The sequence below is a fragment of the Aythya fuligula genome, chromosome 1, assembly GCF_009819795.1.
Source record: "Aythya fuligula isolate bAytFul2 chromosome 1, bAytFul2.pri, whole genome shotgun sequence".
Lineage (NCBI taxonomy): Eukaryota > Metazoa > Chordata > Aves > Anseriformes > Anatidae > Aythya > Aythya fuligula.
The window spans coordinates 53316771-53332829 of NC_045559.1; the positions used below are offsets into that span (position 1 = coordinate 53316771).

The 16059-nt window shown below is 43.9% G+C and overlaps 1 protein-coding gene across 1 annotated transcript in view; it reads right to left on the minus strand.

Moving 5' to 3' along the window:
- EP300 (E1A binding protein p300) overlaps positions 1–16059 on the minus strand; it is a 60523-nt gene that overhangs the window by 26987 nt on the left and 17477 nt on the right. Inside the window, exons 3-10 of the mRNA XM_032185780.1 lie at positions 10950–11126; positions 8332–8593; positions 7465–7578; positions 6328–6564; positions 3724–3817; positions 2850–2984; positions 2426–2543; positions 1894–2068 (exon numbers count right to left, since the gene is read on the minus strand). Coding sequence (XP_032041671.1) covers positions 1894–2068; positions 2426–2543; positions 2850–2984; positions 3724–3817; positions 6328–6564; positions 7465–7578; positions 8332–8593; positions 10950–11126 — 1312 coding nt within the window. The remainder of the gene's footprint in view (positions 1–1893; positions 2069–2425; positions 2544–2849; positions 2985–3723; positions 3818–6327; positions 6565–7464; positions 7579–8331; positions 8594–10949; positions 11127–16059) is intronic.

The window sequence follows — 16059 nt, forward strand, 5'->3', positions numbered from 1 at the left end:
ATTGTGGAGCAAAAAAACAGAAGTCTCCCTGGAAATATGAGCATATCCCATTGGGGAAAGTGTTCTGACTTAGAGACAGGTTTTTGGAAATTGAGGACAGATAGGAAGTATGTTACCAAAGTACAATGAGAAACTCAGCAGCTCATGAACATTCCAGACCACAAAAACTTGTACAGACCATTCTATGCCGTTACTGCACTTCTAGATTGCAAACACTATGAGAACTATATGGCTCAAAGTATTTATCAAAGCTCTGAATTCTGAGAGCTACTGACAGATGTGAAAAACCGCCCTCATGTCACATCAACTGCTGAAAGCCAACCTTCTACAGAAGTTACAGCAAATAAATACACAGTACTAATCTTAAAGGCCTCTCTTGCACCTTGGTAACGTATCTCAGCATCTCCAGTCCTGACTTCAAGCACGAAAAGACCCAGGACTGGATTTACCAAGATACATTTATATTTAAAAGGGAGAAAACACAGATTAAGCTTCTTGTAGAACAATGCTGAAACTACTGGATCATTATGCAGCATTCGGAAAAAGAAAGGGAAGTTTTTTGCCTCCTCAATTGCTAATTCCAATTTTGACACTATCTTCTTAAGATAACTTATTAGTGTCATTGACAGCTATACATCTGTTCCCATTAGATGTCTTAACTCATTTCTTATCTGTGAAGTAACTAAGAACAAGCAGAACTGAATAAATCAAGGAGAAAATCCTTCTGAGAAGGAAACTCTCAGGGGAGTCGTATGGGGGGAAGGGCAGATCTCTATCATGCTTGCAGAGCTGTTGCATTTAGTTTTAAGAAAGACTATTTCAGTCTCTAGAGCTGTCAGTCCAGAATCACAGACAAGTCACCCTAAAGTAGATTTTAGTTGAAATATTTAAAAATATTACTTCTCCTGTATAGTTAACTCACAGTACACAATGCCATTTAGAGAAACTTTAGAGAAATGTACAGGTTAAAATCCTGTATGTTAATGATCTACAGCACTTAATTTGAACAAAGCATCAGCAGGTATCCCTACCCATTTTAAAGGGCAAATATCACCTGCAAGAAATAGCTATCTGTGTTTACCCTGTTACTCAAGCAAGAATACTAGATATCTGGCAAAGCCTCATCACTTTCTAATGGTGTAAAGAAACATTACACTCTAGCAGCATTATAGTTTTGATCATTAGGTTCTCTCCAAAAATCATTTTTCTTCTAATTATACAAATGCCTGGGTAGAAAGGAATCTAATAATAATCTGTTCAGCATTAGGAGGGTCAATTCAAGCTACTGTGTAACGGACGACAGCTACATGGGAAAAAAATAGGAATCCGGTTTTCACTGCATGCTGGAAATGCCATTTGTCCAAAATACAAATGTGGCACAGAATAAGCACTATCTACACTTTCAGGGGCATAAATGCAAGTAGGAGAAGCACTTCAATTATCAGACTCTGCTTAGCAACAACAGTAATAGTGACAATCATTTTAAACACCACACAACTAAGCATTATAAAATACATTTATTCTGCAGTAAGTGGGGTTCTCTTCAAATCGATTACTTATAGAGGTGAACGTGATGAGACTGAAGTTCTCCAGTGTTAAGAGCGCAACTTGGTCTCCATTCCCTCTAACCTCAAAACAATCAAAACAAGTGTAAAAAAGGTTTAGGATACTTCAATTTGCTCACAAGACTAAAATATTTTATATAACCTATGGCCATCAATTAATAGATAAGCAAGGCAAAGACTTGGCAAGTACTTCTGAAGATGAGGAAGCTGAGTTTAACTTTGAGTAAGCCAGGCATCTGTGAAATGGTAAGGGCAAAATGTTCAGTCTACCATAAAGACAGAACACAATCGTGCTGCACCAAGTAGTAAGTAATCCAGCTGTTCTTACTTGCAGACATTCCTGGCTGAGGCTGTCCCATGTTGGGCCCTTGATTCATGGGAGCCTGTGGCATGCCTGGTGCATTTGGTATCATGTTTTGCTTCTGCAGCCTGGTTCTTCGCTTTTCCTCCAACTCCTTCTGAATCTTATAGATCTTCTCAGCTAGCAGGTGATAGTACTCTGCCTGCAGGGGAGGAGCACAAGTCAGGAAAGGAGATGCATTAAGTAAAGGCAGCGGGTCACAGTAATCAAAGTAATCAAATCAATCGAGGGGGTGAGGGAAGAAAGGGGAAAGAAGCTTTTCCTTTACAGGTACTGTCATGAAGCTTCGTGCTGCCTTCGCAAGACCTCAGCAAGTGTCAAGCACAGCACAACACCACAGGCACCACCCCAAGTCCCAGCACACCAGGCAGACACCAGCAGCCCTGGCACATGCTCTTTCTCAGCCTGGGAGGCTCATCTGTGCTTCCACTCCTCCTCCTCCCCAGTCGCTGCCAAGGGGGCTCAGATGTGCAAATGATGACAGAGGACAGCATCTCACCCTGCTATTTGCCGATTCATACATGTCGCCTTCCACCTTCCGAGCGTATGCCACCAGATTCTCCATCCGTCGATCCTTCAGTGCTGCAGGGTCAGGAGTAGGAAATATGGCTTGGACTCTGAAGAAAAAAGCACACAAGCTATTAGGTTGTCTCCAAACCAGGGCCTCAGCACCAACCCAAAGCAGCAAGCAGATCTTCCAACAGGCTGAGGCACTGCTACCACTCCCAGGTCAACACTCACATCATGCTGATGGTCAAAGTATAGAGTGGAACACTTCCAGTACCACAGCCCTGGAGCAGTACGTGCAGCTCCATGGACAACAAGGAAAGCAGGAGCACCTCTGTCAGGCTTCTGCTTTCCCTTCCCACCAACCCTCACAAAACTCACACTCTGGCCCCTTAGTTTTGTTGCTAGCTACTCACAGTTTATGAACAAGATGATTTCGGAGATCCTGAGTAATGTCTTCATGCCACTGCTTTCGGATTCCAGTATTGGATGGTTGAGCTGTTGGCACAGCCCCCAAACTGGCAACGTTGGCGCTTTCACTCATCATGGAGCTTCAAAACAAAGTAAGAATTTGAGGGTGGAAGTCCAGCCCAAGCTTAGTCATCTTACAGTCATAGCCTCTTTTTGACTAATGTTAGGACAAAGTGCTAGTTCAGCCATTCCTTAATCAATGGACAAACTGTGCAGAAATAGCTGCACAGACACCAAAACAACGCAACCCTCGCAGGATTAAAGAGGACCATGAAAGAGTACACGCTGTGCTACCCAAGGATTTGGAAAACTGGAACAAAAGCTAGAAAATCCAAAAGGGAGAGATAACAATCAATGGAATTTATCCCACTGTTTATTCAAGAAGTGCCATGAGACTTAAGCACAAGGATCACTTTTACACCTCAGCGAACAACTCACCCCTTAACTCCCACTGTGGAGCAACGGCAAGTTCGTGGTATGCCATCCTAATCAGCAAACGCACCAGTGCTTCAGATCTGCCCAGATACTAATCCAGATAACATCTGTAACCTCTATGGCCTAAGAAAATCAGTTTGCAAGCACCAAGTGCCAAAGTTCAAGTGGACACCAAGACCTCTAGAAAGGATACGAACTGAGATATCCCAACTACACGGCTTCCTTGCCAATTGTCCTTAGCAGCAAGGATCTGCTCAGTCCCTCTCGGCACAAGCGTGCAAACCCTTACACACACTCCCATCGCCTTCATCTCATTTACTACAGGCAATCATCAGCATTTGCAGCTGAACAAAACAGTGGGTTGCAAAGAATTATTCAACTTACTTTTGGGAATTCATGGTTGAATGCAACATCGAGTCAGGCAGCAGGCTGGGGGTTTGAACCCCTACTCCTCCATTCACTCCCATTGGATTTGCACCTAGAAAACGTAAGTATAAAACAACCAGCTTAATTATTAAGCAAGAACAGCAATTGCTCAGCAGTAACAAGGGTCTAGACTTTCAAGTACTTTGATTTTTGTGGAAGGAGTTTAATTACTGTATGCTCTCTTTACCACTTATCCCTTCCTTTTACCAAATTGAAGTCTGAGGCACAACGTTGGTGACCTCAAGGCGAAGCAGCACACAGTATTACTGTTCTGCACACCTTCCTGAACTTCTCAAACAAGCCATTTACATTTGCTGCCATGTTATGTACCCGCGTCCTTTCCTGTGACCCTCTAAAGGTTCAGCATTACAAACCAATTCTGTTGTTTGCTTAGAAGTTTTTTCTGTGATTCAGAGGCTTAGGATAGATATTCAAAGGCTTTGAAAACAAAGCATCAGCTACAACTACATCTGGCAAGATCCCCTCTCACTCATTCCACACTCAGGGAACCTACAGCTAACTTCTGTGTTCGTGCTAAAAAGGAGGAAAATCTGACAAACCTTTGCGGGAAGAAGTGCTAGTAATTTATGTACCAACATCTCATTTTCTGCATCGTGGCAGATCTCAAGCACCGTAAGAAGTGCCTACACACTGCAGTTAAGACTCCGATAATGATGAGAAATGCGGTGTATATCTGCCCAGAACTTCTGAATAGATCACTTTGTGAAGTTGAGTAGCATGAAACCCATTACAAGGCTTTGCATGTATTTAAGACATCCAAATCCTACAGAATTCGTACTTCAAGCAAAATTAGACACTGTACAGGAGAAATCCACTGAAACTAAGTTAAGCAAGTCTAATATATACCGCTAATATCCTAGTCAGTTGTTTAACAGCCCCTTCATACAGCTCTCTGAAGCCCCCCTAGCCTAATCACTTTTATCCTTCACAAATTCACTTTTACACCATCTGAGAACAAGCTGGTATAGAAGACAACTGTAAACCCTTGCCTCACCTCTCCCTTTTCAACTGCCCAAAATGATTTATTTAATGTTTGGAGGACTGCATCTCTTCAAAACCAGAGTACTCACCAAATCCCAGTATTTCTTCTAAACTAGGTGGCATGCAGTCAGTCCGTAAGCTGATTCCTACCTCAGCTTTCTAATTTCCACTCCTAACAATGAAACAAGTCAAACGTCCACATTCTCCATGGTTGTCCTTTCTCCATTAAGCACCAGTTCTTCACTCTCCAAGAACCTTTCAACCCCGCCTCTTTAGCTTTATTTTTTTTTTGAATCAGTGCTACAAGGAATGCCCAATTAAGAAGTCACAGGCCAAATTGTCTCATTTTTTTGAAGAAACAAAGCAGAGAACCACTTCAAAAAACTGATTACATCTCTTTCAAACTTCTAAGCCCCTTACCATAACATTTTGGACCTTCTAGAAATTCAGTCATTTGTAAAGCACTAACATACAGCAGAAAATCATATTTTATCTTCCTGTTTCAAGACCAGGCTCTCTTTTCACACTGAAGGCAACGTTGCAGCAGTATACAAGGTATATGTGACCTATGAGGATCAGTCATCTCATTAACAAGTCTTCTTTGCTTAACAGTCTTCTTCTGAGTAACTCAGGAATACGATGTTCTTTTGTGCAGAAACAGCACATCAGAACTGCAGCCTGCAACCAGCTGCTTACTCTCCTTGGCAATCTCCCAGTCCTTCCCACTGGCAATCCTGCACTAACACAGCACTCGTTTCATTCAAGAGTTTGTCACAGAGCATATAGGCTGGAGCACTACAATCCCATACAAGCATGGGTTAAATGCCTACCAGCCCATCTTTCCACTTTTCAATTAAAAACCAGCACTGCTTAAGCAACTCAAGCAAAGAGCTGAGGGTGAAAAAAATTCCTGTGATGTAATCTCAAACTATCAGCATCGGATATGATGATTAAGGGTTACTTGATTGGACACCAATGACAGCCAGGGTACAATTAAACTCTTCAAATTAAAATTCTCATGTCTTCTGTGATTTTGCAATAAGCCACACAGCTTACAGTTACATGAGTCCACAAGACAAGATTCAGAGAGCTGCTTTGTACACACTACTTTACACATTTTTAAAAGAAGCATTACACATCTGAGATACAACTGTAAAATGCTAGTCTGAGTGACAAGGAAAGCACGCTTAAACACAAGCATTTTGATGCGTGCATTTCCAATTAAAAACTCCCAAACCTCCTGGAACTGGCAAAACAGTACAATAATGAAGCTAAAAAACAACACTAAATCAAGTTATTTGGAAAACCTTTCTCCCCCAAAATACTTTTTCCCCTCCAAAGAAAACACTTTTCACAGAAAAATATTTTTGTAAGGAAAGGCATTTCGGTCCTCTAACGTTCCCTGTTGCACTGAGCAGCCTGACATCCCAGGTCTATCTGTATCTATCTGCATTCAGATACCTGAACTGTCTGCCTTCAGGTATCAGGTAAGAAAATTTGCATTAGATATAGCATAGAAAGTTGCCTGTAATTTGTGTTTTAACTGACAAATCTACTTACTTATGGGATTCATAGGGCGCAGGCCCTGGGGTTGCTGTCCTTGTTGCTGATTCTTCACTTGAGCCTGAGCCTGTGTCTGCATCTGGTTCCCTTGATAGGTCAGTCCAAGGGCTGCGTAGGCTCTCTCGATGGAGCTGGGGTCTATCTGACTGGTAGTGCTTATGCTGGGCGTTGTCTGCTGCCCCACACCAACCGAGCCAGTATTTGCAAGTCCTACGGCAGCTCCGCCCAGCAGTGCTGGAAAAAACATGCCAAAAAGTTCGTAAAGACAACAGAAGGCAGCCAGAGATCCATAAAAACAGGGAAAAAGAGATGACTGGCTATTCAAAAGCAACACCACCTTCTAGGACTACGCAGATAAGAGGCCAGATTTGGAAAAGCTGTCATGAAACAGAGGCAAATTTTGACCCAACCAGTCATTCCAGGAATATGCTGTTTTCCCTTCGAGCTGCTGAGGAAACCCACACTAAGTATTTAGGACATCTGTTTGCTCAAAACTGAGAACAGAGGCACCTAGGTCACAGAGGTTAAAGACAGGAAGGTATAGTTCTTCAACAGCCACTGTTATGTTTTTTCATTTTACATGTATTATCATTTTCTTAAAACATGAAATATCCCAACTCACAGTGGTCATGAGAAGAGCCCAAAGTATACATTAAGAAGCATGAAAAAGCATACAGGTAACATGATGACAAATCTTGAAAGTTTTGGCAGGAAAACACATAGGGACAGAAAAGGGAGGTGGGAAAGAAACATAATGCAGTCAGAGGATGAAGACAGAACAGAGATCATCAGGACCAAAATGGCACAACCGTCTTTGCATACGCATGTCTGTTTCCAGAAGCTCCTCAGCTCGAAGAGGTGGTAGAGAAAAGCAAATCAATTAGTTGAGAGTACTGTTTCTTGTTCACCTTTACCACTCTCCTGCTAGGGAAATCCAATAGATTTTGATTTGGAAGTTAGAAATCTAGCTACCAGAGACATAAAAATATTCTGCCACGACAAAGCAAGAGGAAAATCCTATTACACATTTCCAGGTCCAAGAGCATCACCATTACCACCTGGGTGCAAGCAAGTTCAACTCCTAACATAAATTTAATGGTTTATCTAATACAGGGGAATTTGTAGCAGACTTACATTGTTGGTTTCTTTTGTCCCCAGCATTTTTGAGAGGCAAACACACAGGACAGTCATGTCTCGTACAGTTCTTCCAGTGCGAGATGATTTGTCGGGAAGACGCGCAGTGTGCCACTGAGAAAGGGAAGGGAAAGGAAAGGAAAACCTTTACAAACTACTGCCAGCATCTCAACGGGGTCAATACAACCTGGGTAGGGAGCAAATACTCTCAGGGCACACATCTATATCACAGTTCAGTAAAGGATTACTTTAAGTAGTTCGGTACTAACTAGCCCTGAAAATGTAGCTAGACTCCTTCAAATACTATTGGCTCAATTAAAGCTTGCTTGGAAGCTCCACGTCATGCATCCAAGCCTAGCTCAGAGGACAACACCATGCACATCAGGAACCAGACAGATAGAATCAAACAATTACCATGCCAGCCTCTAGGACAACCCCGATAAGTGAGGGTAGCAAGAAGATAACACACATTTTCTTTGGCTACTAGGATAGACTGAAGAGTTCACCAGTGCCAGAAGCAGCTTAACTCCTGGCTACCTATTGCTTGAGACTTCTCCCTTCTTTTTAGGGGATACAGATTCCTGCTAGCAGACTCCTCCTTTGTGTCTGCCCTCAGCAGAAGGCAGCATCCAAAAGGCCTAGCAGTGAGTTACAACGCTGAGCAAAACATCTTAATTCATCTCTTTGTTATCTTGCCTTAACTTGGCTAAACTTTAAGACTCAGAAGTTTACCATACACATTCCTAAGGGGACAGACAATTTAAAAAATAAAAAATCCATTTCCCAAGCTGCCCACTTGTTCTCTCTTACTAGGAGCCTTTTTGGTCTTGCAAAGGTTGACATCTCTATCACCACTCCTTCACTTACCCTGGCAGGATTTGCCAGCCTGACAATGTGTCATGTGGTTCAGGACATTCTTCATGGTTCGGCAATGAGGGAGGTTGCACTGTCGCACCTCACCGTTGGCCTGCTCTCGCCGCTGACACTTGTGAGCATGTAAGAGGAGAACTAATTGCTGCTGGATGAGCTTGCGTTTTTCCGGATCCGCTGTTGGGGCTCCAGACCCCATTCCTTGTGATGCTGCTGGCCCCATCCCAGCTTGCTGAACTTGGGGAGCCTGTTGCTGGCCCTGGAGGAGGCAGAAAAGAAATGCCCAGAAATAAATCTATTTAAGAATCATCTATTTAGCATGTGAACACCAAAAATAAATCCATGAAGAATCACTACGCTGTGTAACCAAGGGAATATCCCATCTATCTGCACCTCTGGATGACCCATTTTAACCAACCCCTCAACAACAGCGTGGGCAGCACTTCTCTTGCCAACCACAAAGTCTTCCCCACACCACACCCTCCTATTTCTAGCTCTCGCCTTATCGAGGACCGGCAGAATTTAACTTTGCACATGCTCACAAGTCATTTGTGGTGCTAGTCCAACCAGAAAAATATTAACAGCACTTCAACCTCAGATGATCACCTCATTTTAGAGGCTAGGGAACCGTATCCCCAATTCTTACATTAGTGGAAGAAAGCACCTTTTAAAATGGATAGTTTTTCCCCTCCTGTGGGACTCCTAGAAAAGGATAATGAAGGGGAAGTTCGTGAACCTTTTGCCATTAGGAAACTCGCACACACACATTCAGAAAAAGGTTCTGCTAGTCTCTGCAGGAGAAGCAGCACAACTTCAGCATAACGCAGGCCAGAGAAGTAATGTCAAGTATGGCAACACCTACTACTTCTTCCATACTTCTGTTTATGTCTTCAGACTTTTGTGTTTCTTGCGAGTGAAATGTGAGAAGCTCTCACAAAGAAGAGGGACTCAGGGACTCTGTCACCTGTCTCATTTCAGTTCAGCAGCCTTCCGTTTCTAACGGACTCTTCACTTACAGAAGGTTTTAGGGAATGTTTCTGAAGATTTCTTTTTTTTTTTTTTTTCTTTTTTTTTATTAAAGAGCTCAACTACCTGCATACTGGTTTTAAATTAAAAAGGGGTAATTTAACTTAGACATTAGCAAGAAGTTATTTACTATGAGGGTGGTGAGGCCCTGGCACAGGCTGCCCAGAAAAGCTGTGGGTGCCCCATCCCTGGAAGTGCTCAAGGCCAGGCTGGATGGGGCTTTGGGCAACCTGGGCTGGTGGGAGGTGGAACCAGATGGTGCTCAAGGTCCCTTCCAACCCAAACCATTCTGTGATTCGATGATTCCTAAACCCCAGTTCTTCCATAGCCCTTCAATCCCTGCATTAACTTTTCATTTTACAAGACTTTACCAGTTACTCAGTCGCCTCGTGGTTCTTCTATGCTCCAGTATAACTCTGTCTTTTTTGCAATTTTAGGCTTTTTCGCCCAAATGACAACTGAGATAGCAAGCATTTTTCATTCCTAGACCCAGCAGGGTAGTAACTCAACTTCAAGAGTCATACGCTCTGCACTGAACACCAGTTTGACACCTGAGATACTGATCAGCAATTTCTGGCTGCCTCCTTATCGGTTCATACACCCAATGGGTTGCATTAGGATTCTGGTGATCCATACTCTACTTTAAAAAAAAAACAAACAAAAAACATTAAATTGGAGATCTTAACCCCATGGGCTCTACCTAAGGCACAAAAGTTACGTCAAAACATTTTTTTTTTTTTTTTTTTAGCAAGTTACTAAGATCAAGAGACTGAACCCCAAGGAAGCAGAAAAATCAATGTAAAATTTGAAGCAGTGAGAAACACAAGCTATATTCAGAAGAGCGATTTTGTTTCACAAACAAGAACATATATGCACGAAAGAAAAACAGTAAGACAACGCTGTATGTCTTCCCCCAATCAATTTAAACTTTCAGAATAACAAGGCAAACACATTCAGCTGTTGCTCTCCTAGAACATTAGGCACTAGTGCTAAACTCAAGGTGGGGAGTCTAATGTTAACGCTTGTCATTTATAAGCTTGGGCCACCACTCACCTCCCCCTTCTTCATGCCCTGCTGCTGTAACAGTGCTGGAGGGCCAGGGGGAGTGACAGGGCTACTACAGCAACGTCAGGAGCATTGCACGGGTTCATGTAAGAGCACAAGAACACACACAGCCAGGGCTTCGAGGCACTATCACATGTGATACGTTTAAGAGCTGCTTCTCTCTCCCAAAAGCATCAGTGAGTAGCAGCAGGAAAACAACCCTCAAGGTGAATTCACACTGAGAGACCCAGGGAACCAACCCCAAGAGCAGGGATGAGACCGGAGAGCAAAGGTCACTTTGGATAAGGAGCTCCTTTTCATTTCCTCTGCTAACAGGGTTTGAAGGGTGAAGAGCAGAGGTGCAGCTCATGAACAGAGGGAGCAACAGCCCAGCCCTTTTCTCCACACCACTCCTTTCAGGAGTTGAAGTGCATTGCATGTTGATTCAGAGCGTGAATTCACAGCTGCAAGACCTTTAACAGGGCAACATCTGAGCACTGCACACTGCTACAACATTTACTGGGGACATTTTTCATTCTACTTACCATGTTCGGCATTCCTGCCCCAGGCACTGGCTTCTTGTCCATTGGGAACTGCGGGAGACTATTTTGCAGTCCGGCTTTATTCTGCATCTGAGGTCCAAGACTACTGGCTCCGATCTGCTGCCCAGTATTCTGACTGTATGGCTGACCATAAGGACTGGGGTTGCTCATCATTCCCATCTAGGGATTAAAATGGCAAGAAGTTCAAGTAAGATAACGCAGCTCGCAATTCAGAAGGCAAATGAACACTTCAGAGAAGCAAGAATGATCACAGCCATGAAACGACTGCAATGCAATTCTGATCCACATGCTCCCCTTCTTGTGTACATATCCACATCCACCACACATTAACTCCTCTACCTCAGGGATCCTAGAAACAGAGTAAGACCAATTTATCAACCTTGAGGACAAGTCTGGTCAGAACTAGCCTGATTCTTTCTTTATTATAAAGAATTCATTCAACACGTTTCTCGTTCCAGCTTTCTCAGTCACAAATCTGCACCATGGACTACATAACTCGAGTCTGGAAGAATTCTTCTCCCTGCATCTGTGTACAGTCCACCTGGGGACAAATGCCCCCTTCATCTGTATCAGCAGGGCTTATCCCAAATACCTCCTACCCTGCTGTCAGCACTCCCACAGCTCCCCTCCAGAGGACTGCAGTAATGCACGTGCAGCACACCCTGGTTTCAGTTCAAGAGACCAGGCACAGGTAACACCGCGATCACCCAGGCACAGGAACTGGTTTGCAGCGAGCAGTACTCAAGGTCAAAGGAGACAGCAAGGACGCTGCTAACAACACGAATCTATTGAACCACTCATCTATAGGGGAAGTAGATTCGTGTTTCACACAGGCTATATGTACAGGCTATATGTTGCTTTCTGCACTGTGCGTCCCCTCTTTGCATATTCAACAGTTTCAGCACACCAGAATCTGTGGTTTGGTGCCTTGGAGTGCTCCAGAATCCGAGGAACAGTTAGGATCCATCAACGGTGCCAATGAAATCATTTCTTCTTTAGCTTGTTCCATTTGATTCCCATCTATTTTCCATGGAAAATTTGGCCTTCTAAGACCAAAACAACCAGTGATAGAGGACCAGGAATATTTGAGATTTTTGTTCAGATTACCATGCTCTCACCATTACTCAGTCAGGATCCTCAAGGAGCCATAACTCACAAAAATGAAGCCCAAAAATACTTGAAAGAGCTGTATGCTTCAGTTCAGATTAGCACTTGACTCAACGTTCAGTCCATTTGACATTTTTTGGTTCAAGTTTGGGCATTTTCCTGGATCCCAAAAAGCATACACAAGCTCTTAACGCAGGTCTCCTTCCTATCACTCCTCTATTTGCCCTCAAATGCTCTTCCTGTAGCAGAAGCACCCTGGTGCTGCTCCTCACCGAGCCTCTCCAATGTACACAGAAAAGCAATCCCCAAGTCCAGAGATTACTTGTGATTAGCCAGAAGTTTTCCTTCCTCAGGCTGTAACTTCTGCCAATCCTTTCCAAAGGCCTTCAGCTTCATTTATAAATAAAGCAGGATCAAACCTATGCTACAGGAAACGGGGCAGAAACCTCGCTGACAGCTCTGCCACTTTCAATATCTAAATGAATTTCCTTGGGGACAACCCCCCTCTTGCCCCACAAGCGATAACCACGATTACACAGCAGTAATTCACCGGAGAGTAATGAAAAGGCCTCTACGTGTGGCAGACAAATTGCGCAACGAGGAGGAACTAAAAACACTTCCTTTGTCCCGCTCGGCACTGCCTGTGTCACGTCTCCGCTACGAGGAATACGCACATGGAGATCAGTCCTGCAGCTGCTGCCAGAAATGGGGCAGGTAGGAAGACTTCAGGCCTTCCTGCCTCCACGCAGAAGACCAGTAAGGTCTCTCTTCTGTGCAAGTTGGATGGAGAAGAAAAAAATCTGGAGAGCCAAACGCACTGATAACTCTGGGGAGACTTTTCCCACTGTCACTGCTGCCTCGAATCGACCAACAGGTTCAAGGCTCAGTGGAGGACTGACAGTGGGAATTACTTCCTTAGGAAAACAAGGTGGGTTTTCCTGGAAAGACAGCCTGATCTCTGGTTCTAGAAAGGGTGAAGTTGGGAACACATCAAAGAATGGACATTTTTAAGCAAAGTTTTAAGTTAATTGAATTCATCTCCATAGTTAGCTGTTACACACTGCTACCATCCTTTAAAAAAAAAAAACTAAGCAGCCAATTCAGATTAGGGTGAAGGCACGTTTTCACACCCTGATGTCACGGGGAGAAAAAAAAATAAATAAAATTTGCTCACCTTCAGCAAGTTGGGACTTATGTTGATACCCACGGCCTCAGAACGAGCGTGGCCTGATGAGCCAGCTCTGTCCTGGCAAGAGGGGTACGACAAACCTGGACTTCCCAGAGCGCCTCTGCTATGTCACTGGCAAGTAAAGCTTTCTGATGAAACACAGGGACGAGGTTTGACCATGCCAGTCAACCTTTGTACCCACAACAGTACGGCTGGATACGAGTTTTATGTGAAGCCCCTGGCTTTTTCAGATGTGCAGCTCAGGCTGACAAAGCACCAATATCTCTGATGCTTTCTTCAGCGTGAGCTGAGCCATTAACATTGTTTGGGGTGCAAAATCAGCCCCTCAGTAAGGTCGCCTCCATGGCAGAAATGCACTCTCCCTAGGGCTGAGAACCATCACCTAGCCCCCAAAGGGGACTTTCTGCCCCCACCCCATCCTCTGGGAGCTGGCAGCAGACCACGTGCCCCACTCAGCCCAGCTGACCCCAGTGATCTTGTCCCGGCCCACAGAGGCAGCAAATACCAGCAAAGCAATGACCAGGACAGACAGCAGGCACAGCAAACTGACCCTAAAAGCAATGTGCAAGCAGCACCTCAGAGTGCTTAAGTTCATCAGTTGGAAATGACCAGAAAGACTGACATGCAGTTCACCAAATTAGTGACCTGCTGGGCGTGAGGGGTAAATACACCATCAAGTGCAGAAGCACCAGCCAAGGAAGGGTGGTATCAGTGCCATTTAGGTACAGGGCTTCATCTGAAATACCATGCAAAACCCTACGTGGCCGAGTCACAGCTCAGAGGCAGTGAATACAATTTCTGCTCTCTCCTTCCACTGCTCTTTCCATTTTCTTCTTCATTCCCCCCCATCTGTAGTTTTCCTCCTCACCTCAGAGCCTTGAGTTCCTTTCATCACGCACACAAGGACTTGCACATGAAGAAGAGCAGACAAAGGCACATCACAGTAAAGGAGAAGAGAAATAAAGGGCAATGAAGGATGACAACACATGGCTAATAGGTGACAACCTCAAATGCTTCTTCCTGCCATAGAGAGCTGAAAACAACTTCGCTCAATTTTCCTGTCCCCCCTCCCCAGCCGGAGCAGGGCAACTCCAGAGGTGGAGGAAACTCCCCACTGCTTTGCTCTAATGCCACCAAACAGATGCATCTTCAGCTTGGATGACAGTCAAGCAACCAACAACTCTGCCTCTGGTTTTACTGTCGGTGCCACAAGCACAGCCCCTACCAGAGGAGGAATACCTGTTGGAGCTGTGCATGCAGACATGCCAAATTTGCTACTGTTGCTCTGTCAGTGAGGCAGTTGCTTTCAGAGCTTGGTATTTGGAAGCCAGCTACATATCAGCAACTGTGACCGATTTGAAGATTTGCAAAGCTAACTGTAAGGAAGAAACAGAATGAAGATATGAGAAGATTGATCCAAATAATCCAATGTTTGCAGCATCAGCTGTGCCTCTCTGTTGAGGTAACTGCAGTACATGCACTAGGTTAAGGCTACATGAAGGCAATCTTTCCACGTACACGTGTCAACGGGTAGAAATTAACTTCCCTAAAGCAGGAAGGCAGTTTTAGCAGTTCTCTTCTGGAATTTAGCAACAACAAAACTGTGCCCGTGATACCTGCTGCATTCTTTGCAAGGCCTGCTAAAGATTCTTTGCATTTGACCACGTTACATTTAAAATACGTACTGCAAGACGAGCATACTGCACGGTCATCCCTGCAAGAAACTCCCCTACCCACCCCAGAAACAAGTCCTTACTGCTCCCTTTCTCCCCCAGACACATTCCTCCCCTGCGCTGGGATAAAGTGAGCAATTACCCATTTTTCACACCTTGGTTCACCTCAGGACCACAGTGTGCAGCCACACTTTCAATGGCTTAGTGCTCAATCGCATGGCACACTTGGGGCATGGAATCTAAACACCGTGGACAGACCCACGTGTTGAATCAAATGCTTTGTGAAAGCGATATGTAGAAGGTCAGTGTTCTTGGTTGCTTTATAACGTGGAATGAATGTTACACTGAACGTGCTAACACTAAGAAGCAAGCTTTTTTTCATTTCCCTTACCTAAATTTACTATTTGAGGGTATCATCACTTTCAAATTCTGCAATTTTGAACAAGACTTGGACATTTCTTACTGCCTTATTTAAAGGAAGGTATGGAAAATCTAAACTATGTTCACATTTGTAAAACATTACAACTTATTTTTCTTAACAGAAGTGCTAAGCAGTGGTAAAGCACAATAGTGTCTCCATTACAATAGCAGAACTCCATATATTCACAGGAGACAATAGGCCAAATGACAAAATTAACACTGGAGCTCTAAATGTTTAAAGTGATTTCACGAGACTGAAATAATCACATAGCAAAGGCTGTAATTTCCCTGCTAATCTGAATTGCCTTCATGTCCATTTCATCGAGTACCAGAGCACTTCTGGGATCAGCAGGATACTCCATCTACATGACCTGAAGGTCAGGTGAATTTCTCCGCTGCAAGATCACAGAAATACAGCCACCAACTCGTATGCAAAATCTCTCCCCCTCTAACAAGCTCCCAATAAACCTGGGAACTCCGGGCAAAATCCAGCAGAAGAGCTGAAGGGCCACAGGAAGGTTTTAACTATATATATATGGATTTCCAAATGAAGAATGGTTCAAGACAGGGAACACAAATTTGTTCTTAACTTACTGTGGAGCTTGAATTCGCTGTTTACACTTAAATTAGCCAAAGCTGTAAGGCCAGCCAGTGAAATAAGAAGCCTGAAAAATGTTTAAATGCTGAAAGAATCAAAGCATTA